Source organism: Prionailurus viverrinus, chromosome D4, assembly GCF_022837055.1.
Source record: "Prionailurus viverrinus isolate Anna chromosome D4, UM_Priviv_1.0, whole genome shotgun sequence".
Lineage (NCBI taxonomy): Eukaryota > Metazoa > Chordata > Mammalia > Carnivora > Felidae > Prionailurus > Prionailurus viverrinus.
The window spans coordinates 30,090,233-30,115,985 of record NC_062573.1 but is presented as its reverse complement, the minus strand read 5'-3'; the positions used below and the strand labels follow the sequence as shown (position 1 = coordinate 30,115,985).

General features: G+C 45.3%; 1 protein-coding gene and 1 long non-coding RNA gene across 3 annotated transcripts in view; both read left to right on the top strand.

The window, feature by feature from the left end:
- Nucleotides 1-7,091, top strand: part of RECK (reversion inducing cysteine rich protein with kazal motifs) — an 85,599-nt gene extending 78,508 nt beyond the window's left edge. For both annotated transcript variants that reach the window (XM_047831348.1, XM_047831349.1), the window contains 5 exons: nucleotides 411-603; nucleotides 1,788-1,998; nucleotides 3,560-3,633; nucleotides 4,448-4,603; nucleotides 5,491-7,091. In XM_047831348.1, the coding sequence (XP_047687304.1) occupies nucleotides 411-603; nucleotides 1,788-1,998; nucleotides 3,560-3,633; nucleotides 4,448-4,603; nucleotides 5,491-5,712 (856 nt within the window). In that variant the 3' untranslated portion in view covers nucleotides 5,713-7,091. The remainder of the gene's footprint in view (nucleotides 1-410; nucleotides 604-1,787; nucleotides 1,999-3,559; nucleotides 3,634-4,447; nucleotides 4,604-5,490) is intronic.
- An 8,084-nt stretch (nucleotides 7,092-15,175) lies between these two features.
- LOC125150730 (uncharacterized) lies at nucleotides 15,176-25,534 on the top strand. The gene is made up of 4 exons (XR_007146457.1): nucleotides 15,176-15,301; nucleotides 15,641-15,767; nucleotides 20,200-20,329; nucleotides 25,431-25,534. It is a non-coding gene; the product is annotated as an uncharacterized LOC125150730 (long non-coding RNA).
- The last annotated feature ends 219 nt before the right edge of the window (nucleotides 25,535-25,753 follow it).

The following is a 25,753-nucleotide window of genomic DNA, read 5'->3' as shown; positions in this document are numbered from 1 at the left end:
GACACTTCAACCCCTGCGACCTTGACTCTTGCCCTCAGAGTCACCTCCCCTGTCCCCCAGCACTATAGTCTCTAGCACCACACCTTTGCTTGTATGGCCCCCTTGGCCTGGCACACCTGTGTGACCCGCCTTATCCTCCACGTGGCGGCCAGGACACCTCCTCCTCCCCGTGCTTTCTCTTGGCTCCTGAATCAGAATGACTCATTCCCACGAGCATTTTGTGTGTCATTTACTAGCTTACTTCATATGCCTGCTTGACCCTCCCGCTCTACATACGCTCTTGGGGGCAGGGGCTGTTTCTGATTCCTCTCTTGCTTTTTCCCCACCTTCTTGTGCCTTGTCAATGCCGTACTGGCCTCACCATCTCCCCTACCAGCCTTGGCCCACGGTGCCGCACTTGTGTTTTTCAGATGCATACCCAAACCACAGGTCTGCCTGACAACGTTTGATAAATTTGGATGTAGCCAACACGAGTGTTTGCCGAGACAGCTTACCTGTGACCAGGTTCGCGATCCTGTTTGTGACACACACCACATGGAGCACAGCAGTCTCTGCGCCTTGTACCAGAGGGGGCAAAGCCTCTTATACAAAGGCCCGTGCCAGGTACAGTTGTTTGGCTGACAAACCCAAGTACACTGAGCTTAGAACCGGTTTATGATCTTTTACAGATGAAGCAGCAGTAAGATCACTTGGGGGTCTTCTGTGAATCCTGTCAAATCGAGAGAATTAAGATGAACCATCCCAAGTTGGGTTGTTTCTGCTAACTCTGGCGTCTCCCTTGCTAGTGTACCGACCTTTGTGCATCTAGTGCCCAGGCAAGGATAGAGCGGCTTCCTGCCACCACCATTAGGAAAAGAATGTGATGTTACACACCCCTGGCGAGCGGTAGCACCACTGTCACTTCCCACAGTTCCGCGGGCCCTCATTAGAGGACGGCCGGGAAGTTTGTGAGTTAAGACCTCCAAGAATAGAGTCCTTTCCCACTCTTTCTGCCAGAGTCCCACTCGCACTACTGAAGAGTGAGTGAAAATTTCTTGAAGAACTTAATGTCTTTTTACATCAGTTTATCTTTCAGCCTTGTAGGGTTCATGTAAAAAAAAACGCCCCCAAGGACAACTCCACTGAAGCTTCCCACACACACCACATCCCCCACCCACAGCTGGCTAGCACCTGACGACAGCGTTGCTTCTCTTGCTTCTCATTTCCTGGTCTTCGCTGGCAGGAAAATGCCTTTGCCTTGTCCCCCTAGGCCCGTTTTCCCTCAGAGCTTGTGTTCCAAGTGCACTGATGCCTTCTATTCTGAATTCCCAGTCTTTTCCTACTTGTTCCCTCTTCCTGGCTACAGGTTTTGTCTTACTTATTCCGAACCTACCTGATGGATCCTGGGTCTCTGCCCCACTGATCTCTCCACTCTTCCCTCTACTTATCCCATACCCGGCAGGAAATGATAAGGCTTCTGAATGTGCATGAAGATTGATCTTGTTTTCTTCAAACAGGCACTTCTGGAATCACAGAAGTCTGGAATGGAGGGGGGCGGCATCTTATATCAGGTCGCATGGAATGAGCACCCAAGTCCCAGAGAGGCTGAGAAAAGTAATCATTTCAGTTGATCTTGGGACAGCCCTATTGACCCCTCCCCCAACCCAAAGTTTAGCCAACTTTAGGAGCTTAATTAAGAGGGTCCAGGAATTTATACCTGTGTCTCTTCCCCTTCCTATTCTGTGCTCTTGGTTAGAAAAAATGCACCATACAGGTTTCTAGGCTAAATGCGCTTTGTTTGTCGTCAGCCCTTCTGCAGAGCCACAGAGCCCGTCTGCGGGCACAATGGCGAGACCTATAGTAGCGTGTGTGCTGCCTACTCGGACCGTGTGGCTGTTGATTACTATGGGCCCTGCCAGGCCGTCGGGGTCCTCTCAGAGTACAGTTCTGTCGCTGAGTGTGCTGCTGTGAAGTGTCCTTCACTCTCTGCAACTGAGTGCAAACCCATCATCCCACCCGGTAGGCTGGCAGTGCTTGGGGTGGCGCAGGGGTGGGATTGGGAAGGCTTACTTAGCACCTCTAGAGAGTGAGTCACTCAGAAGAGAGTTGACTCGTTTATTTAAATTTTTCAAAAAGTCTTGGCTCTACCTGATGCTGAATAGATGCATCACTCTGAGTCCACCTTAATAAAAAGCTGTAGATTACCTTAGATATCATCTTGCCCATTGGATTGAAAACAACATGGTAGGAGTGCCTGGCTGGCTCAGTCGGAACATGTGACTCTTGATCTCAGAGATTACTTAAATAAAAAGTAAATAAACTTGGGGCATCTGGGTGGCTCATTCACTTAAGCCTCCAATTTTGGCTCAGGTCATGATCTCATGGTCTGTGAGTTCAAGCCCCATGTTGGGCTCTGTGCTGACAGCTCAGAACCTGGAGCCTGCTACAGATTCTGTGTCTCCCTCTCTCTCTGTCCCTCTCCCGCTCACACTCTGTCTCTCTTTCTGTCTTAAAAATAGATAAGCATTAAAAATTTTTTTAATAAATAAGCTTTTATAAATAAATAAAGCAATATGGCAAACTTTTTCAGGCAAAATCCTACCAAACACCAATATATAAATAGAAAAGGCAATATTTAATTACTAAAATTATGATTATGTATTCAAATGCATAAATTTACTCATAAAGTTAATAAAGAATTAGTAGTTAATGAATATAGAATAAATAATGAATGAATGAATGAATAATTGAAGTAGTTTCAATGAACACAAACATTTGAAATTGGGAGAAATATAAGATTGTGGTCTTAGATTGGCCTTGGCATCTTAATTTAATTGTTTTAGTTGCATATAATCGAGAAAGTCTGTTTCATACAGACCATTACAAGTGGTAACAGTTTTCTTAAACTACTTACCTTCCAGTGTCATACTTTCCACTTAAACAGAGGTAGCAGGAAAGACTTTATCCCATGTCTGCATGGAACAGGTTAACCTGGAGTCTAACAAGTTTATTCCTCCATCCTTGGATCCATCAAATATTTCTTGAGCTTCCACTGTGTGCCAGAGACTAGGCACTGGGACATAGCCGTGAGCAAAACAAAGCCTCTTCTCTCTTGGAAACCATGTTCTGATATCTTGTTATAATTTTTAACTGCTTCAAATAATTTTTAAAATTAAATTTGAATCAAAAACTCATGGAATCCCTAAAACACCTGCTCCCTTGTTTTGTAGACAGGAAATCAAAGGCCCAGGAGAGCCCTTTCCCAGGATCACACTGAGTTTTGAGGCAGAGCAGGGTCCAGGCCCCGCATCTCTTGAAGGGCCAGCTCTCTTTGCTGTCTTGTACCATAACTGCCTCACCCTGAGAAGCGGTAAAGGATGAAAGCAGAGTGGAGGAAGGATTCGGGTAAACGTATAGATAGTAAGACCGGGTTGGTCAGGGAACATATCTAAACGTACAGTCACCAGGAAGGACAGCTACAACTCTCCTAGCACAAAATGAAGGGTGGGTAATTTCACCAACTACTTTGAATTCTCATTTTCTAATTCTGAACACACGTAAAATGGTTTTTGTTATACAGGTGCTTGTTGCCCATTATGTGCTGGAATGTTAAGAGTTTTATTTGACAAAGAAAAACTGGATACTATTGCTAAGGTAAATTGCTTTCTGTGCCAGATACTGTTGAAACCGTATTGATAAGCCTCTCAGTAATGCCATAGAGGAGAAAGTGTCGTCCCATTTATAGAAAAAGAAAGTGATTCACGGAAAAGCAACTTGCCCAGGGCTGTGCAGCTCATCACCAGTAGAACTAGGCTGTCTGGCACCCGATCCTGTGCTCCTTTCCTCTGCACCCTGGCTGTTTGGTGACCTTGCTCTCCACGTCACAGTTGGACTGAGCCTTGCTTAGAAAAGCCTTCCCCTGCTTGCACCGTATGCAGAGTTAGGGCTGGAGGCAGAACCAAGTAGCCAGAGACTGGCAGAGGCCCGGTGGTTTGAAGGCCGCCTGCCCGCTCAGTCCCCATTCCTCCTGAGGGTGCTTCCGGAGTGTGCCACCTTCCCGTGGTGGTTTTGCCCTTTTCCCTTTCCTGCACCATTGCTGCTGATCCACTTTTGTGGACACAGGGCTCCCACCTGCCACTCCCTGGAAGTTAATCCCCACTTGGATTCAAACACTTGTGTTTTTACAGGAAGACTTTAATCATTTTCCTGTGGCCCCTAATTCAGAACAGTCGCTTAAAAGGGGGCAGGGGGGGCTTCTGGTGAGAGTGTTTATCTTAGCTACAAAGCTCAGCAGTCAGACAGAAGCCCTTTGGAATGGACCCTGGAGATTTAGAATTCAGCCAGCAGGGCCCCTACTGAGTTGAGGCCCCACACTTAGGGGTTCCAGTAGGCAAGGTAGCAAGGTAACCTAGGCAGCAATAAGGAATTCCTCTTTTATTCAGGTAATAGAAATTTTTTCTCTTTGCAGGTAACAAACAAAAAGCCAATAACGGTTCTGGAAATACTTCAGAAAATCCGCATGCACGTGTCTGTCCCACAGTGTGACGTATTTGGATACTTCAGCATTGAATCAGAAATTGTGATCCTGATCATTCCTGTTGATCATTATCCGAAAGCTTTGCAGGTGTGTTCAGCATGCTTTGTGCAGCCTCCTTGTCACTTTCACATTTGGAGGACTTTGTGGGGTAGGGAATGGAGGCATTTGGAAAGTTAGGCAGGGCAGGAAGGAGAAAAGCAAGGCAGCCTCTGAAGGACAGAACCGTACCGGTGAGCATTTTCCCGGTGGCTGAGGCCGAGCACACATTCGACGGCTGAACGTGAAGGAGTGAGAGAGCGGAGAGGCCGAGAGGCCGTGGCCCAGAGTGTGCAGACGTGGAAGGCGTCTGCTTACACACAGAGCAGGCAGCCGAGACCCAGGGAGGGAAGGGGCTGACACGGGTCACGCGGTGACACAGCCAGAGTAGACACCTGTCTCCTCAGGGCTGTGCTCCTACTGGGGAGGAGGAGCCCACCAGGACTAGTCTAATGGACCCCATTTTTCTTCCTCAGACTCTAGAGGTGAGCCTCACCCACTGGGGCCAAGTGTTGGCATCAGAACAGTGGGAGCTCAAGTGAAGGGGGTGAATACAAGCAGTTTGTAAACTGCCACAGTCAGGAAGTTTAGTAAAGCCTGATTGCTTTCCTCCGGGATGGGTAAGGAAGCATTGAACGTCCCTTCCCTATGACGGTGTCTAACCATGTAAAGATGGTATCTAAATGTGGATAAGTGGTGAACAGGATTGTGGGAAAAGTAAGGGCAGTGACATTATGGATCATTTCTGCTAATTTCCATTGACGCTGTTACTATTTGTGTAATAAAGTAAGACTATATTAAAATGTGACTTTGGCCAAGAAAAGAAGGACAGAGAAAGCATATTCTCTATGTTGGGATATATTTGGATTTTGTCTGACTTGACCTTTTCCTAGGTTCTGTGGTTTTAGATTTTTAAAAATCTGATTATCCTCTCCCAGATTGAGGCCTGCAATAAAGAAGCAGAGAAGATCGAATCCCTCATCAACTCCGACAGCCCCACTCTGGCATCCCACGTCCCTCTCTCTGCCCTCATCATTTCCCAGGTACAGGTCTCGAACAGTGTGCCATCAGCTGGCATCGAGGCCAGAGCCCCCTGTCCCCCCTTCCTCCTCCTCCTCAGCCTGGGCCCTGCCTTGCACATGGTCTGGACACGTAACTGACTGCCCGTGAAAAGTGCAAAATGTTCCTCCCTCGAGTTTTTCTACATTGTGAGGGACATGCAGGACTGCTGGTTTCTAGTTGAATAGTGGCCAAGTAAAAGCACTTGTCACCTCTATTCACCACACAGTATTTTTTTTAATCTGCCAATATTAGGGTTTTTGTTTTGTTCTTACAAATGTTAAAATATGTCCTTCCAAATACTAATGAGAAGAGGATGTCTTCTTTTGGTGGATTCCTGCCTTACAGTTTGCTCCTTAGATGGGTCCTCCCCACTCTCGAACAAATTTGATATCACTGATAAGTGACGTGATCACTTTTTAGAAAGGTAACTCACTTTACTATAAGCTTCGTGTCTGGAAACTTCATTTCAGAGGTCCTTTAAGTATTAAGGTGCCCCTAGGGTATGTGTGCTTGTTTACAGATAATTACCTGCTCTGTCTAGAAGCTAGGGGTCGCAGTGAAGAGACTATTAGAGTATGAAACAAAGAGAAAGCATCTTTGGAATTATCATATACATCATCAGGCAAATTTAATTTACAGAAATTTACTTCAGGAACCCATCTATTGTGTTAAGCAGAGCAAGCTATGGAAATGGCATTCACGCGACACGTTGTAAGCAATAGGCTCAGTGGTTACTAAGGTGCGTGTGACTTTTGTGAAAGGGAGAAGTTATACCACATCAAAGCATATTGCATTATGCATTTTTATATTAACCAGATGTATATTCTTCGGTATTCATCCGAGTTAAACTTAGAGTTTTTAAACATCAATCTTTAAACCGATTGCTGCTACTTATATACTTGCCAAAAAGTGAAATAATTAGTAGTTCGTGTAAATAATACGTGATATTTTTATTTTATTATGAAGAAGGTGAATAGCCATATTTGTAAAGTGACAATCATGTGTGTTAACCCAGTACTTTCCGTTCATGAAGACACATTGCTTTTTGTGATATGCACAGTGTGGATAAGTGTTCTGTCTGACTTTCTTTTTTTGATATAGAATTATAAAGAATTGTGGTTTAAATATTTAAAAATGTCAATCTAAGTATTAAAATGTCTGCATGTTGTCTGAGAAATTGAATACTTTGAATGTGTTTCACAGTTTGAAATAAGCTATTCAGTGTAATACTTCTTGTTTGTATGCACCTAAACTTAGATTTTACATGAAGTATTTTTTTCAGTGTTATATGTACCCTTTGAAATATATAGGGCTATGCTCATTATACCAAAATATTGTTTAAAAGTGGGCACTTAAAGCTTTCAGAATATCTCAGTGCTGATGTAGCGTGTTTGTTGCAATTGCTTTTTCTATATAAATGTCTTCAATGCAATATACTGGAAAGCTTTTCTATTTTAATAAAAATAATTTTATATGATTATGTGTACTTCCAAGCAGTGTGAACATTTAAAGTGAAACCACCGATCACTGTTGGGTGAGCTATGCCCTTTGCTCTGAAAGAAGAAGTTGTAGGAGTTTTATTACTCCAAGCCAAGGGCCCTGGGAAAACGAGGCAGCTGGAACAGAGCTGGTCAGATCAGACCCAGGCAGGACCAGAGGGCATACTGTGGCAGGAAGTCAAGTACAAAAACCCCAGCTTTAGGAGCTCCTGGGTGGTGCAGTCGGTTAAGCGTTTGACTCTTGATTTTGACTCATGATCTCACAGTTGGTAAGATCGAGCCCCAAGTCGGGCTCTGTGCTGACAGCATGAAGACTGCTTGGGATCCTCTCTCTCCCTCCTTCTCTCTCTCTCTCTCTGCCCCTTCCCCCCCCCTTTCAAAATAAACAAATAAACGTTAAAAAACAAAAACAGGGGCGCCTGGGTGGCGCAGTCGGTTGAGCGTCCGACTTCAGCCAGGTCACGATCTCGCAGCCCGGGAGTTCAAGCCCCGCGTCAGGCTCTGGGCTGATGGCTCGGAGCCTGGAGCCTGTTTCCGATTCTGTGTCTCCCTCTCTCTCTGCCCCTCCCCCGTTCATGCTCTGTCTCTCTCTGTCGCAAAAATAAATAAACGTTGAAAAAAAAATTTTTTTTAAAAGCAAAAAAAACCAAAAAAAAAAAACAAAAACAAAGACCCCAGCTTTAGGCCCTCCAAGACCCAGGAACAGAGTAGGCCGTCCTCCTCCCACTGCCTCGGGCCCAATGTTGCTGCTCTAGGGTTCATTGTGAGGCAGAGAGAACTCTGAGCTGTGGAGACAGAGGGCCTATTCTTGATTAGAGCTGGAGAGCTTCTATCAATCACTGACGCTAAGGCCCCCAAACCTCCATGGCTGACAACAGAGGCTCACCCCCTTACTTCCATCATGTGTTCACTGCGGGTCACCTGCACTTTGCTCTACACCGTCTTTGCTCCGGGACCCTTCCAGCGTTCTCACAAAGGGGGAGGAAAGAGGCTGGAGTTCTGTGGGAGCTACTCAGACCTTGCCCGTGGGCTGCTGGTCCTAGCATAGTCAACGGCAGAGGTGCTGCTGAGGCCCAGGGGGACGATGGACACCCACCCAGTCCCTGGACCGGCTGCTGAGGTCACCGCTTCTGCCACCATGGATTTACACCCGGCCGTGGTGGTCTCTTCTGCAGGAACTGGAAGACCCATTGGTGTTTTACCTGGAGGCATGGCTGGCTGAGTCGATCTTCAGCCCAGATCAAGTCATAATTCTGGAAATGGAGTGGATGCGCCAGGTCCTGCTGACAGTGGACATAGTTAACTCCAGAGATTTAGTTGAAATGGTCGTCTTCGGTCAGCCGTGTGTACAAAATCAGGTGAAGAGCATGCCCTGAGCCTGGCTTGGTGGCACCAGGAACATGGTGCCCAAGATATATGCCTGCACAGAGGAGAGACCATGTGAGGACAAAGCAAGATGGCAGCCATCTGCAAGTTAACGAGAGGCCTCAGAAGAAACCAGCCTTGCTGACATCTTGATCTTGGACTTCCAGCCGTCAGATCTTTGAGAAAATAAATATCTGTTGTTTAAGTCAAAAAATAAAACAACAACAACAACAACAACAAAAAGGAGAGCGGGGGGCGGTTTGTGAAGAGGTGGAGAGAACCACAACTATCCCTTAGGTCTCTGCTTAGAAGTGACACTGTCATTTCTGCTTATACCTTACTGGCCCAAGCAAGTCACGTGGCCACTCCTAACTTCAAAAGGTAGGGATGGTATAATCTTCTGGGGTGTGTGTGTGTGTGTGTGTGTGTGTGTTGGGTGGGGAGGGGCTGCAGGGAAGGAGCTGGGGCAGGAACCAGAAGCATTTGGAATGACAATACAGTCCACCACACAGGTCATTTCTCATCAGGCTAGCCAAGACTGACTAAAAATTTTTATTAAAAAATCAGTAGATGTTTTGTGGCCAGGGAAGGAACTAGAGAAATGAGAGAGGTGCTTGGGTTTGGGGGAAGGGGAATATTAAGGGAGAGAAAGGTTGGTCCTGCTCTGAGGACACAGTCATGAGAACCCCGAAGATAGGGGCAAAACGAGCCCACGTCAGGTCATTCTGGGGAGATAAGGCTTCTCCCCCGAAAGCTGCTATACCGGACACTCCCAGACGGCCACGCAGACTGATCGTCGGTGACTTTCCAACACCAGTGCGGGCTGCAGCCCTGCTGTTGGCTCTCCAGCGTTCTGCCCAAGGTCAAGTGTGTCGGGCTGGTAGAGGCCTTGAATCGAGATTCTGTAGGAGACAGCTGGGCTGTGGGGGGAGAGAGACGAGGTTCTTGTGCCCCAATAATAGCAGGGAGGACCTGGAAGTTCAGGAGGAAGTAGTTCTGCAGGAGGAGGACAATTTAAAAGGTGAGATACCCACATGAAAAGTAGCTTCCAGAGAAAGATTCAGAAGCTCATATGGCCATAGGTAATGAAACCGAGATGCTAGAAAAGCAAATGAAATCGCTCCCTGCCCAGTCTACAGAAAGTGATTGAGCAGGAATGGACCCCAAGAGAGTCATAGGCCCAGCCTGGGTCACATGCCCACCGCTGTGGCAGAGGAGGGAAGGTAGGGGAGTTCGGCCCCCTAAACCTGATGGAATGGATTTCTCTCAGGAAATGACTCTTCCTAGAAGAAGCCTTCTTGCTGGATGTGTCCTCTGGGGAGTGTGCATCTCTCTAGCAGGCCGTTAGCCCCGACACCTGTTCAACCTGTGAGCACTCAGCAGGGCCTGGCGCTCCGGCCAGGCACACGCCCACCGGTTTTGTACCGTCAACCAGCAGAGCCCAGTAACAGGGGAGTGCTTTGGAGGCTGACCTATTGGAAGAGGGAATTATCCAAAGCGACTAATAATAAAATAGTTGTTATACCAAGAGCAAGAATGGGAACAAAGAGGAGACCCTGTGATGAGTGCAGAAAATTTAAATCAAACAGAAGCCAATAGAAGCAGGCCAACCAGGGGAAGATCCTGCTTGCTTCCTGGATGCTTCGCTTCCGAACCAGCTCTATCAGGGCTGGACAGACGAGACAGGCGTAAGGCCAGTCACTGGATGACTCTAAATGGTTGATCTCTCCAAAGTTACCGTTTTTCTACAGAGCATGGACAGCAGATAAATATGTCACTCATGGCACCACATCCTTGTTTTAGGTCCATGGTGAAGAGATCGCAGCCCCGTCATGGTCTCCTGGTGCTTGTCTCAGCTCCAAGCTAAGCTTCAAGCACAGCGTTCTGAGCAAGAAGAAAGACAAGAGTCACAAGTGCCTTCTCAAGACGCCTGGGTGGCTCAGTCGGTTAAGCGTCTGACTCTTGCTTTCAGCTCAGGTCATGATCTCATGGTTCATGAGTCTGAGCCCTGCATCAGGCTGTGTGCTGACAGTGCAGAGCCTGCTTGAGATTCTCTCTCTCTCTCTCTCTCTCTCTCTGCCCCTCCCGCATCTCTCTCTCAAAATAAATAAATAAACTTAAAAAAAGAGTCACAAGTGTCTTTTCCTTTTGCTGCCAGTGCCTCTTATGACTAAGAAAAATATTTCTCAGAAATCCCTCGGCAGTTGTCCCTTGTATCTCCTTGGCCAGGATCAGGTCGTATTCCTGCCATAGACAACTGGCCAAGGGGAACAGCATTTTTATAGCTAGACAGTCAGGGACTGAACATTCCGCTGCCCGAGGGGAGTCAAAGTGCAGGAAGGCAAGTAAGAAGGCAAAGGCCACCAACAGCATTTGCCTCCAGGTAAAGCCAGTTTTTTGGCAGTCTCAACTTGTTAGAGTGTAAACGTGGCAATAGTTTTATTTTCCCAGTAACTGGCCCCAGCTGTGCTAGGTGGACCCATTTGCAACTAGGTAGTAGAACCCCATCATCAACGTTCTCTGACTCCATATCTTCAGTACTTACCTCCAGTTATTTAAACAGCCTCATTTCATTTCTCAGGCCTCTTCCCTGGTTATTTTAAAACGCCAATCCCACATCTAATGCAAAGGCCTCTTAGGCCTCCTCCAGCCTAGGCTCCCTTCTCAGTGAGCTGGTGAGCTTGGCATGGGGCCACTATTGGCATCAGTCACAGTCATTAGGACAGCTACAGTACAAGCCTTGGGACATTTGTTTCTAGTAAGAAAGTTTGTCAACTAAGAGCTCCTGAGTGGCATTGCCATTAGTAATGGTTTGCCTGGAGAGACAGGAGTAGGTAATCTGTACAAAGTGACTTGGGAAGAGTTAGAAGGAGGAGAGAAAGAAGAAGACAGAAGGCTTCTTATAGAGGGTTTGATTTGAGCTGGGCCTGAGAGAAACAGGAGGGCTTTGCCAGGTGACTTCAGGAGATGCATTCTAGGTAGGAGGTACAGTTTGAGCGAAGCTACAGAGGCAGGAGAGTCTGGGTTGGTCCCCGGGACAGAACAGTGGAGCTGACAAGTTAGGAAGGGGCGGTGTCAGGCAGATCAGTCCTGCCGGCCTCGAATGCCAGGCCAGAATGACATCCAGAGCCTCTGCCCTTGCCCCCCTGGCTGTGCTGGTGGACCCGGATGACTGTGGAGCCCATCAAGCTTCAGTGTCGCAAGAGACCTTTGAGATCATCCGCTGATCTCGCTATCAGGCTGTGCTTCCTCTTCCTCTGTCCTGTGAACATCCTAGACTCTACTGAGGAAACATTAACTGAGCCAGGCCGGGTGCCAGGCTTCCCCTGGGCCCCCATTCTCAGGCTTCGGCCTCGTCCTGTTTTCAGTTCCACCACGGGAGGAAAGTGAAGCCTGCCAGCAATGCTGATGGCCTTGACACAAAATCCATAGAAGACATTTTATTTTCCTTCATGTGAATTGGTGATTTTCCCTCAGCCCTGGACTGGTGGGAGTCAAACCCACACACCCCACAGGGGCACTCCATTTCCCAAAGGGACCGGAGGCCCTGCTCCAGGATACTCTCCTCCCCCTCTCTCCCGGCTGTGGAAGAGGCCTGAGTTGTGAGCTCTGCCAGCTGAGGGGAAGGGACAGCAGAGGCATCATTCCTAGGGAAATTCCTTTCCCCAGTCCAGCAATCTTGAAGCTGGGGGGTAGATTTCCACTTTGTACATACAGGGAAATAGGCCCAGAGAGCAGAAGTACTAGCCCAGGGTCACACAGCAAGTCAGGGCAAAGCCAAGGCCCGAGGCCGGGTCTGGGCCTTCCCTGGCACAGGCAACAGGGCAGGATTTGTGCTGCTCAGAGATGGAGCCAGCCACGTGGGAGAACGCCACGAGGGTGGACACCAGGGGATGGGCAGAGTGAGCTAAGTTCAGTGTCAGGTCAGACCGACAAGGCGAGCACACTAGCTGGTGTCTGATAGACGAGTCCAAGGAGCAACGGGGATCATAAGAGTGACTGATACAGCTCTCCAGCACTTTCTTTTTTAACGTTTATTTATTTAGTTTGAGGGGAGGGGCAGAGAGAGAGGGAGAGAGAGAATCCCAAGCAGGCTCCCCACTGTCAGCATAAAGCATGGGGCTCCATCTCCCCGACCGTGAGATCATGACCTGAGCTGAAATCAAGAGTTAGACACTCAACAGACTGAGCCACCCGGGCACCCCTGTCCAGCACTTTGAATGATAGTTTATACAGTGCTTTTCACCTTGTTCTCTCACTGGCCCACAGCAAAATGGTGCACATAGACACCACTTGCGAAGTCTAAGGTCTAGTTATGTTCTCAGGAAGTCAGGCTGGTGGGGGGCAAGGGTAAGGCAGGAAGCCTTCACGTGGGGAAGCATGATGACACCCCTGCCCCCAGCTCCAAACACTTTCATTTTTCCAAAGTGAAGTTCGCAGTATTGTTTTCTCCTTATAAAAAATAACGTGCAGGGGCGCCTGGGTGGCGCAGTCGGTTAAGCGTCCGGCTTCAGCCAGGTCACAATCTCGCGGTCCGTGAGTTCGAGCCCCGCGTTGGGCTCTGGGCTGATGGCCCGGAGCCTGGAGCCTGTTTCCGATTCTGTGTCTCCCTCTCTCTCTGCCCCTCGCCCATTCATGCTCTGTCTCTCTCTGTCCCAAAAATAAATAAACGTTGAAAAAAAAATTAAAAAAAAAAATAACGTGCATTCCCCCAAGATACCTGGAAATATAAACAAAGTTACCCACAAGGCACCTTCCTCTCCCTGCTTTTACCAGTGAGTGCAGAATCCTTCTAGAGTTTTCTCTGTACCAAGATCTCTCTGTAGCCAATTACGGCAGGATCCTTCTTCTGTCCACATGGGGGCAGAGGTGGTTACCCCACAAGGCTGTGAGGAGAAGTTCAAGACCATGGTTTCATACTTGGGGCGTTTCTACTATCTCTGCTGGTTGGCACGTTCCTGCCAGATGGAAGCCCCATCTTGGCCAGAACCCCACCAGGTAATCAGGTGACATGCTACCCTCTTCCTGAGTACCACCTCACCTGTCTTCCCCCTACCAATCTGGCGCTGAGCTCTGCTGGAGATGTGAGTAGTTGCTTTCCTGAGCCAGCAGGTAAGATTTCATGCTGATCCCGGCCCAGCAGGAAAACAGGTGCCCTCCCACCCCCCATTAGGATAATTTGACGAAGGCTTGATAAGGGGACTATTCACAAAGGTGTGAGCAGAGTGTAAGAAACCAGAGGGAGAGTGCAGGTGTGAGCTAGAATATGGGGCCCCTAGGGCCCCGAAGCCCAAAGCAGTGGGGTGGTTACCAGAACACAAGGAGAGCGCTGCATGGACCGCCATTTCCTGCGCCCGTCCGTCCATTTCCTACCATTGCTGAACCCAGTCAGAAACCTGAAGATAAGGAAGCCTGTCGCCATAACTGTAAGTTCAGCCTCCCCGACCGAGAACAGAGCCAAGTCAATTTAGGGAAGGAAGTGGAGGGAAAAAAAAAAAAAGTGCCAGCCCAGGAGGCCAGGACAACGCCAAGTAAGAGGATGAGGAGATGTGACAGTATCTGCCACTCACCCCAGCACATCGCCCAAGATGGGGAAGGCCTCTCGGCTCAGCCCTCTGGAGGTGTCTCCCTGCACATGCCTTCCTTCCTGACGCCACTCCCCTCCTTGTTCCTCTCTCAGCCCTTCACAGCATCATTTTCCGGCATCTCTCCCCAGTTCCAGGACTCCCCACCCTCCCTGATCTAGAAAGCCTCCAGGCCCCCTGCACCTTCTTTAGTCACACAAACCCTGCCTTCAGGCAGGAGCGCTTGGGATCGTTTGCTGGCTCTGAAGTGTTGGGTGAGCCCTGTCTGAGCTCTGAGCTCTGGAACCGGCTCACCTTCCCCACCAGCCACTTAGCAGCCACTGAGAGTAATCACCCCTCATAAGAGTGAGAGTATTCATTTTCTTGCTAAAACAGCCCAGGCTGTTCTCGGGAGGAAAGGATATCATCCTCAAAGCAAGATGCTTGTGGTCATCTGTCTAGTGAAGTACGTCTATACCGGGGGCTTTAAAATGCAGTACTTTTGTCGCTGCTATTCTCAACGTGCCCCTATGATAAAGTCTCACTGGCTACTGGTGCTGTGTGCATCGGTTCTTTAAAAACATTTTTTTGGACCCGGCTATCATTTTTTAAATTTTAGATTAACTTAATGGATTTTCTTAGGTTTTTCCAAGGGGAAGCCCTCTTCTCTCTTCCTTTCCCAATATCTATACCTCTTACATCTTTTTCTTGCCCTGGTATTGGCTAGAACCCCCAGAACAAAGTTGAATAACAGTGGTGATTGCTGGAAACCTTGCTATGTTCTTGATTTTAATGGGAATGTCACATTGTTTTCCTGGTAAGCATGACATGTTCAAGTATGGCATTTTTTTTAAATTTTTTTTTCAACGTTTATTTATTTTTGGGACAGAGAGAGACAGAGCATGAACGGGGGAGGGGCAGAGAGAGAGGGAGACACAGAATCGGAAACAGGCTCCAGTCTCTGAGCCATCAGCCCGCGGACCGGGAGATCGTGACCTGGCTGAAGTCGGACGCTTAACCGACTGCGCCACCCAGGCGCCCCAGTATGGCATTTTTTTTAACGTGTATTTGTTTTTGAGAGAGACAGAGACAGTGAGTGGGGGAGGGGCAGAAAGAGAGGGAGACAGAATTCAAAGCAGGCTCCAGGCTCTGAGCTGTCAGCACAGAGCCCGATGCGGGGCTCAAACCCATGAACTGCAAGATCATGACCTGAGCCGAAGTCGGAAGCTTAGCCGGCTCAGCCACCGAAGCTCCCCCAGGTATGACATGTTTTACTGTTTGTTTCAGGGGGCTTCCCTTTATTCTGCTAAAGAAAAAATAAGAGTTGTTTTTTTTTTAACTCAGTAATGAATATTGAATTATATCAAAGATATATTTGGCATCTGCTTACATTTTTTCCTTGACTTGTGAGTATAACTTGTGAATATACTTCTTAATATGAAATCATCCTTATACCCTTGAAATAAATTTTATTTGGTCATAATGTACTATTCACATAATACACTACTAGATTCAATTTGCTGAATCTGGCACTTATAGTCATAAATGATGTTGCACTATGTTTTTGTGTTTTTTTTTTTTTTTGCTATACTTTGTAGGTTTTAGAATCAAGATCATTCTAATCATTAGAATGAACAGGGGAGGTTTTCTACCTTGGAATCATCTCTCTCTCAAAGGTTTGATGGAACTTGGCTGCAAACCCATTTTGGGTCCATCTCTGTTTGGGTAAGGAGTGGTATTTTCCCTTTCTAAAAATAGCTCTATTGGCTCATTTAGATTTCTCTCTCTCTCTCTCTCTCTCTCTCTTTTTATGTAAATGCTTATTCATTTTTGACAGAGCATGAACAGGGGAGGGGCAGAGAGAGAGGGGGACAGAGGATCTGAAGCCGGCCTTGTGCTGTCAGCACAGAGCCTGAGGCAGGGCTTGATCTCACGAACTGTGAGATCATGACCTGAGCTGACGTAGAATGCTTTACGAACTGAGCCACCCAGGTGCCCCAGATTTTTTTCTTTTTTAAATATATCTTAGTAATTTGTATTTTCCTAGAAAATTGCCCAATTCAGAAAAACTACTAGTGGAGGGTTGACAATATTATTTTTCTGACCACTTCTGAAAAAAGATTATATCCCCTTTTTTTATTACTAATGTAGTACATTTGAGTTTTCTCTCCTTTTTTAGACTTTTTAAATTTGATTTTGTAAAGTTTTATCCAGTTGATATGTTTCCCAGCTCTAGGATCTATTTTCAATTCTCTTTTTCTTTGTTCTAAGGCATAATTTTCTGTTCTTAACTATATTAATTTCTATATCAATTAATTTTTAAGCACTTTATAATGGAAGATTTCAAACTTGCAATTTGAAAGGGAAAATCCATATACTCACCACCTAGGTTGTACAACAGACACTTTACTATATTTGCTTTGTCGCTATTTATCCATATATCCACCCATCTTTTTTTTTTAATTTTTTTTTTACGTTTTTATTTATTTTTGAGACAGAGAGAGACAGAGCATGAGCAGGGGAGGGGCAGACACAGAATCAGAAGCGGGCTCCAGGCTCTGAGCTGTCGGCACAGAGCCCGACGCGGGGTTCGAACTCACAGACTGCGAGATCATGACCCATGCCAAAGTCGGACGCTCAACAGACTGAGCCACCCAGGCGCTCCCCATCTTATTTTTTTTTTATGTGTTTCAAAGTAAGTTGCAATCACTGGTACATTTTGCCCCCAAAGACTTCAGCATTCATTCAGTAACTATAGTTCAATATTTGTTTATGGTACTTTTCTTTATTTTTTGTAATTTGTCTAGCTGCTTTCATCCACACCTAGTTTGTTATTTTTCTTTTAAAATAACTAGTATAATAATATTTATATTATCAGTCATGTTTCAGGCCACTTTAGGGGCATTTTTCTTTTGTTTTTCCTTTTTTTTTAATGTTTATTTTCTTTTGAGAGAGAGGGAGAGAGAGACAAAAAGCATGAGGTGGGGGGAGGGGCAGAAAGAGAGAGACACAGAATCCGAAGGAGGCTCCAGGCTTTGAGCTGTTAGCACAGAGCCCGAAGTCCGGCTCGAACTCATGAACCACGAGATCATGACCTGAGATGAAGTCAGATGCTTAACCGACTGAGCCACCCAAGTGCTCCTAGGGGCATTTTTCAAAGGTCAAGGGACAGCCTTCTCTCTTCAGGCCCGAAAGTAGGTAATTGATTGCTTTTATAATTTAGTAAGGGTAAGGTTCAGAATTCTAAGATACATTATCTGAGTCACCTTGGGCTGCTGTAACTAACTACCATAGACTGGGTGGCTTATAAACAACAGAAACTTATTTCTCACAGGTCTGTATGCTGGAAGTCTAAGGTCAGGATGCCAGCAGGTGGGGTTCTGATGAGGGCCCTCTTCTGAGTTGCAGTCTGACTTCTTCTAGTTCTGTGCTCACATGGCAGAAAGGAAGAGGGAACTCTCGCAGATCTCTTATAAGGGCACCAGTTCTGCGGCGCCTGGGTGGCTCAGTTGGTTGAGTGTCCACCTCTTGATTTAAGCTCAGGTCATGATGCCAGGGTCATGGGAGTGAGCCCTGAGTCGGGCTCTGTGCTGATCATGGAGCCTGCTGGAGATTCCCTCTCTCTCTCTCTCTCTCTCACCCACTCCCTCTTTCTCTTTCCCTCCCCATCTCCCCTTCTGCTCCTGAGTTCTCTCTCTCTAAAATTAAATCAAATCAGGGGTGCTTGGGTGGCTCAGTTGGTTAAGCTGTTAAACGTCCAACTTCGGCTCAGGTCATGATCTCACAGCTCATGAGTTCAAGCCCTGCATCATGCTCTGTGCAGATGTGCTGACAGCTCGGAGCCTGGAACCTGCTTCAGATTCTGTGTCTCCCTCTCTCTGCCCCTCCCCTGCTCACGTTCTATCTCTGTCAAAAATAAATATTTATTTATTTAATAATAATTATTATTTAATAATAATAAATTATTATTAAAAATAATAATAATAAATAAATAAAGGCACAGGTCCCATTCGTGAGGACTCCACCCCCATGATTTAATCACCACTCAAAGGCCCACCTCCAAATACCATCACATTGGGGATTAGGTTTCAACACATGAGTTTTATTTTTTTTAATTTTTTTTTAACATTTCTTTATTTTTGAGACAGAGACAGAGCATGAATGGGGGAGGGTCAGAGAGAGAGGGAGACACAGCATCTGAAACAGGCTCCAGGCTCTGAGCAGTCAGCACAGAGCCCGACGCAGGACTCGAACTCACGGACCGCGAGATCGTGACCTGAGCCGAAGTCGGACGCTTAACCGACTGAGCCACCCAGGCGCCCCTCAACACTTGAATTTTAGAGGGACACAAGCACCAGGTCTGTAACAATACAAATGTCAATAAGAAGGGATTTTCATTATAGTCCCTTTATTTTCAAATCAAAGGATTAAGTAAGTCACTATACATTTTCCTCAGCCCTTTGATGGTGAAGCTTCTCTCCTTACCGGTTTTCAGAAGAGCTCCCTCTCTTAGGAAGGGAGGACAATCAGAGGCTCATCTGCAGTTTAGCTCTATGGATCTGATGTGGCAACGACTTCCTTCCCTTCTACCTTCCTACCTTCCAGTTGCTTATCCAAGATTGACGGTGACGTCATCTAACTACAGCTTGTTGTTCTCATTTGGAGCACTGAGAGATAAACTTGGTCTATGTGTTGTCAGGAATACTACACTGCAAATCAGCAAAATGTAAAATCTAAGAAAACACTCCACGCTCAGTTGTATCTTACCTCTATTTTTGAAGCTTACTTACTTAGAGAGAGAGAGAACCAATGGGGGAGGGGCAGAGAGGGAGGGGTACAGAGAATCCAAAGCGGTCTCTGTGCCAACAGCAGAGACCCTGGTATGGGACTCAAACTCACGAACCGTGAGATCATGACCTGAGCCAAAGTCGGACGTTGAACCAACTGAACCACCCAAGCGCCTCTGTATCTTACATCTATTACCTCATGGAACCAGAACAGCTTGAGCCTTGTGTATCACACTCTTCTACTGAAAGTTTCCACTGGAAGAATGGTCATGTGACAAGTGGCCAAGAATGACCAAAAAGTCTCTTGGACCACTTTCTCAAGTTTATCCAAGAATTCCTTTCACACAGGCATAGTATTAAGTACTTTAAAGGAATTATCTCATGCAATTCTCACAACCTCTTTATGAAGCAAATACAGTTTACCTTGAACAACACAGGTTTGAACTGAGTGGGTTCGCTTTTACATGGATTTTTTTTTCAATAAATAGGGTACAGTACCGTAAATGTATTTTCTTTACGATTTTCTCAATAACATTTTCTCTTCTCTAGCTTGCTTTATTGTAAGAATACAGTATATAATACACAACATACAAACTGGGTGTTAATCGACTGTTTTAAGCTATTGGTAAGACTTCTGGTCAACAGTAGTTGAGTTTTTGGAGAGTAAAAAGTTATACGCAGATTTTTGGCTGCATGGGGGTAGTCAGTGCCCGTAACCACCATGTTGTTCAGGGATAAACTGTAATATTATTGACACCATTATGCAACTAAGCCTTGATAGTTAAAAAATTTCTACAAGGTCACATGGATGGTAAGCAGCAGAGCAGGGATATTTTGAACCCTGGTCTAACTTAAAGTTGGTGTTCATATTTATTATACTGTGTATTTTTCTCTAAGTACAGCTTTGGCTGCATCCCATATATTTTCTAACAATGATAATAAGGACAGCGTAAGAGGGTAAAATGAGATTTTCTGCCAAGGTATTAAATTTCTAGCTGCCCTGGCTTTCTACTCATTGAGCTATTACAGTGAATTATTTGTTCTAAAAACCTCTGCAGAATGGAGCCAAAACCTGAAGGGCTTAACGCATAGTGTGAATCTTAAACTATAGTTTGGGGAAGAGTTTATAACAATATAAGAGCTTCGACTGAGAAGGACTGAGTCATGGGACGCAGCACATTCTGGGGAAACAGAATTTAGGACAGAAACAAAATTCCTCTTTCTGAAAAGGGAGATCTTATCCACATTTGCTGGGGTTGGGCCGCTAGGCGTGTGGAGAAATCTCTATTGGCATGTAAAAGATCTTGCACCTAACTAACTATTGAAGCTGCAGGAGGGTAGACATTCATTCTTTGTTCTCCTTCCCAAAGCATGTGGTCCCAGCTCCGCCAAACAGATGTTCCTGCCCAGGAATCCGAGTCTGGAGAAGTTGACCCAGAGATGTGGAGAGAGCCAGGAAAGAGTGTGGATTGCTTGAGTATTAATCCCCAAGAGACTAAAGTAAGAAGTGACTGAGTTTCCCTCCATGCTCAAGTTTAAGTTTTCTACCATCAGTAGAATTGGGGCTGGATCCAGACAGAGAAACAGAGTTCCCTTTTCACATATCTAAACTGTGACTGGGAAATGTCTCACACACACACACACACACACACACACATCAGTGACATTTAAAGAGCGCTAAGTGTCATCTATTTAGTCAGGAAAAAATCCTCCAAGATAGGTATTGCTATCTTTGTATCAACACCTGGATGAGAGTCACAGAGAGCGGGCAGCAGCAGAGCCAGAACTTGGGTGAGGTACCCATGGCTTCAGGCCCATGCTCCACGCGCTGAAACATTCCAGTTCGTATTCTAATTGTCATTCGTCTCTGAACATCCGCTTTGATTTTGCCTTTCAGTGGAGGGATTTTAAAAAATGTATAAACGGTTCAGAATTTGTCAGTTAACCTTCTGTTACTAAGTTTTAGTTTCATTATGTTGTGCCCAGAAAATGTAACTAAATGGTTCCACTTTCAGGAATTTATCATGGTTTGCTTTAAAGACTAATACTGGGGTATTGGTATTGGTTCCCTAGAAATTTGAAAATAAAGTTATCAAGTTTATATGGTCTTAACGCAAATTAAAAGACAAGATTTTGCCAGACTGGATAAAAGGAAGGACCCAACTACATCTTGTCAACTACAGCTGCTCATTTGTAATGTAATGGAACAGATCAGTTGGAAGTTAAAGCGTGGAGTGGGGGTAAACACTTGCATAGCACTTACTCCATGTCAAGAACTGTTCTGAGAGGGGCACCCCGGTGGCTCAGTTGGTTGAGCATCCAACTTCAGCTCAGGTTACGATCCCACAGTTCTTGAGTTCGAGTCCCACATCAGGGTCACTGCTGTCAGCCTGCCAGCACAGAGCCCACCTCAGATCCTCTGTGCTCCTCCCTGCTTGCACTAGACCAAAATTAATAATTATTTTTTTTTTTTTTATTTTTATTTTTTAACGTTTATTTACTTTGGAGACAGAGAGAGACAGAGCATGAACGGGGGAGGGTCAGAGAGAGGGAGACACAGAATCGGAAGCAGGCTCCAGGCTCTGAGCTGTCAGCACTGAGCCTGACGCAGGGCTCGAACTCACGGACCGCGAGATCATGACCTGAGCCGAAGTCGGACACTTAGCTGACTGAGCCACCCAGGCGCCCCAATAATTATTTTTTTAAAAGAACTGTTCTACGTACTTCCCATGTATTAGCTCATTTATCTTCACAACCATTGTATGAGGGAGGTACTATTACTATCCCCATTTTACAGAGGAGAAAACTGAGTCAAGGAACTTACCCAAGGCCACACATCGTTCACACGAAGTCTGCATTTTTATATTTACAGAGCATTCAGTTGCAAGGGGCTTAGTGTGAACAATGTTGCAGTAAAGCAAAAAAGTATACATTTCTGCATATTTGTACACATTTTTGTTTTCTATATTTCTATACTACTCAATACATATAACCTTCAAAATACATCAAAATCAAGTTATGCCACTAAAACTACATAAAGAAACATAAAGGCAAATGGCATTCTTCTTTGGGAACAGTAGTCTCCCAAGCTGCTGAAACAAGGAAAAAAGTTAAAGGGTTGAAATTAGATAAGCCTACTAATACTAATGAAAAGAAAGCTAAAAAACAAAACAAAACAAAACAAAAAAACAAACTATAATGACTATATTAATATCAGACACAGTAGATTCCACAGGAAGCATTGTTACCAGAGATAGAGTCCTTTCAGCTAATTTATCAAAATGACATAAGAATTACCAATGTTTATGCTTCAAATAAAAAGGTTCAAAGTACACAAAGCAGAACTGGTTATAATATCAGGAGATATATACATAGAATGTGTACTAAGATAAAGTCACATTCTGGGCCATAAAACAATTCTCAGTAAACGTATGAAAGGATTGAAGTCATACAAAGTATATTCTCTGTCCACACAGAACTAAAGTGGGAATCAATAACAGAAAGATATCTGGAACTTTCCCAGATATTTGGAAAGCAAATAACATTTAAAATAAACTATAAGTCAAGAGAGAATACATCACAAGGGAAATTAGAAATTATTTTGAGCTGAATAAAAATGAAAACACAACATATCAAATTTAGTGACAAGCAGCTAAAAACAGTCTTTGAGGGAAATTAATAGCACTAAATGCTTATGCTAGAAAGGAAGAAAGGCTTACAGTGAATGACCTGAGCTTCTACCTTTAAAAACTGGAAAAAGAAGAGCAAATTAAACCCGGTGTAAGCAGGAAAAAAAAGTAATAAACAAAAATCAATGAAATAGTAAATGGAAAAACAATAGAGAAAATCAATGAAACAAGAAGCTGGATTGTTGAGATCAATAGTACAATTGCTTCTCATTATTTGCAGGAGTTATGTTCTATAAAGTTGTGGGGGACACTGAATTAGAGAACACTGAGCCACTGCTGCTAGGGAGAATACAGGGTTAGGTTGCGCCAGCCTCTGGCCACAACGTTTTGTCAGCAGATCAGTAATAGCCTGGTTTTATGTGTGTCTCTCTTTAAAGACACCTAATTTAATCCATATTGTTGATTCATGAACATGGGACTCATGGCCCACGGCACTCTAACTCAGGCCCAAACAAACTTTATCTAACGCATACATATTCCCCATAAGGCACACCACAGCCTTCTTGCATTTAAACAACGCTTCAGCACTGCTCGTGGGGACCATTTTAAACAGCAAAACCACCAACAAAAACCACAAAAATGCCCCAGATCTGGCATTAAATAGACGACGAAAAGGGCATTTGTTTACAGTGTGAGAGCCATCTCATGGCGACTCCTCTCGACCTTAGCTGGGAACTTGTGTGTTGGGCACCTCAATTTCTTTTCAGTGTCTGTGCGTGTTTTCCAACATCTGAAAGTGTTGCAGGTATTGATTTGAGGGTTACAAAAAAATCTTAGCAAGTAAGTGAATTCATAAATACAGAATCCACAAATAATGAATTTCAACTGCATTGATAAGCCTTTAGAAGACACCAATTACAAATATCAGAAATGATAAAGGGTCACCATCAGACATCATTCAGTTAAAGGATAACAATATTGGCAAATTTAGGCATATAAATTCCACTACTTAGGTGGATGAAATACACAAATTCTTAAAAGGTACAAGTCACCAAAGCTCACTCAAGAAGAAAAGGGCAATTTGGATGATTTTATATCTATTAACAAAGCTGAATTTGTAATTTAAAACCTTTCTCCCCCCCAAAAGAAAAACACCTCCATGCCTAGATGGCTTCACCGATGATGTGTAGCAAATACTTAAGAAAGAAATATACTAATTCTATACAAACTCTTCCAAAAAATAGTAGAGAGAAAACCCTTTCCAGTGTTTCATAAGGCCAGTGTTGATCCCCAAATCTGAAAAAGACACTACAAGAAGAGAAAACTAAATACAGAGCAACACCCCACAAAACATACTGAGAGAGCTTCAAGAGGATATAAATAAACAGAAAGTTACACCATGGTGATTTTCTTAAGGGGTCAGTTTATCTATGTATTCATGGCAATCCCAATCAAAATCCCAGCAAGTTTTTTGTTTGTTTTACAGTAATTGATGAGCTGATTCTAAAATCCGTATGGGGGGCGCCTGGGTGGCGCAGTCGGTTAAGCGTCCGACTTCAGCCAGGTCACGATCTCACGGTCCGTGAGTTCGAGCCCGGCGTCAGGCTCTGGGCTGATGGCTCGGAGCTTGGAGCCTGTTTCCGATTCTGTGTCTCCCTCTCTCTCTGCCCCTCCCCCGTTCATGCTCTGTCTCTCTCTGTCCCAAAAATAAATAAACGTTGAAAAAAAAATTTTTTTTTAAATAAAAAAATAAAATAAAATCCGTATGGAAATGCAAAAAACTTAAAATGAACAAAACAACTTTGAAAAAAGAAAGGATATACACTACTTGATTTCAAAATTTATTATAAGGCTGCAGCAAACTAGACAGTGTGGTGTTAATGTAAAACTACATGTATAGATCACTGGAACAGAATAGAGGGCCCACATATATATGGCCATTTGGGAAAGAAAGATCTTTCTAAGAAATGATGCTGGATCAAGTGGGGATTCATATGCCAGATAAGGAGAGAGTTACAATCCTGACTTCATACTACACACCCTAATTAGAATGAAGGTAAGAGCTAAAACTAAATTTAAGAGCTAAAACGTTAAAACTTCTAGAAGAAAACAGAAACATTTCATGATCTTGGAATAGGTAAGGAGTTCTTAAATAGGACATAAGACAGAAAAGAAGTCCTAGCTTGGGTCAAACATTTCTTGTGTCTGACCTTTGTGGCCATTGCTCTGTCTCTGTTGCCTAAGTACCCACTGGAACCAGCTGGACAGTGGCTCCCCCTCCAGCCCTTGGAAGGGGGCAACTTTGGCACTGCCCTGACCCCACTCGGCACACTTGCCCTTCCACGTGCCTGCTGCTAAGGCCGGCTCTAGAGTCCACAACGTCCCACCCCACACAGACTCCAAAGACCCCGCTAAGTTGGGATTTTGTCCTCCACCCCACCCCCACCCCAAGACCACCCTCATCTCCATACAAGGAAATGGGAGTGAAACTTGGTGGTCCCCCTCAACAGGCAGTGAGTGGCTCCACTGTGCTCAGCTATCTCCACTCCTGGCCTTGAACTTTTGGTTACGATGGAGAGGCTTTTCTCCAGATTCTAGAGGTGATATGGAATTCTTCCTACTGGGTTCATTTGGTCATTTCAAGGGGGACGTAGGCAACATGGGACAGGGCATTGGACATAAAAGGTTGGATCTCCGCCTAGTACCAAAAGTCCCTTTGAGTCAGGGTGGGCCACTCTTTCTAACCCTCCACCACTGTTTGAAAGCCTGACACAGGGGGAGGGAGTAGAGAGGACCCTTGCCCTACTGGACATTTGAAGCCCTTGGTATTGCAAATCAGCAAATCAGTTCACTCCAGTGCCCATTTATTGAAAGGTCCTACTTAAATTTAGCTTCCTTTAATTAGGAGTTACTCTGGGGAGTCACACAGGTGACTCAGGCTGTGTCGTCATGCAAGTCCTCTACTCACACAGGGGTGGGGCCGTGACTGAGACCCTGTCTCCCCAGTACCAGGTGTGTACTGACCACTGCCCCCAAGGTCAAGAAAGGAGGTTACAAGGACCCAAAGGCCCTGAGGGATGAGTAGGACTTGAATGGGCAGAGATGAGCCAGCACCAGCAAAAACAAGGAGGTAAGAATCTCCTACATGTTTGGGGAATATAAAGTTTAGTTTGACTGGAGCATGGGATGAAGTTAAGGATTTGAAGAGACAAGTCTGGAGCCAGACTTCAGGGCTGGGGGATTCGGCTTGGTTTGATAGGAATGAGGGACAGGCCCACCGGTCAGAGCAGAGCAG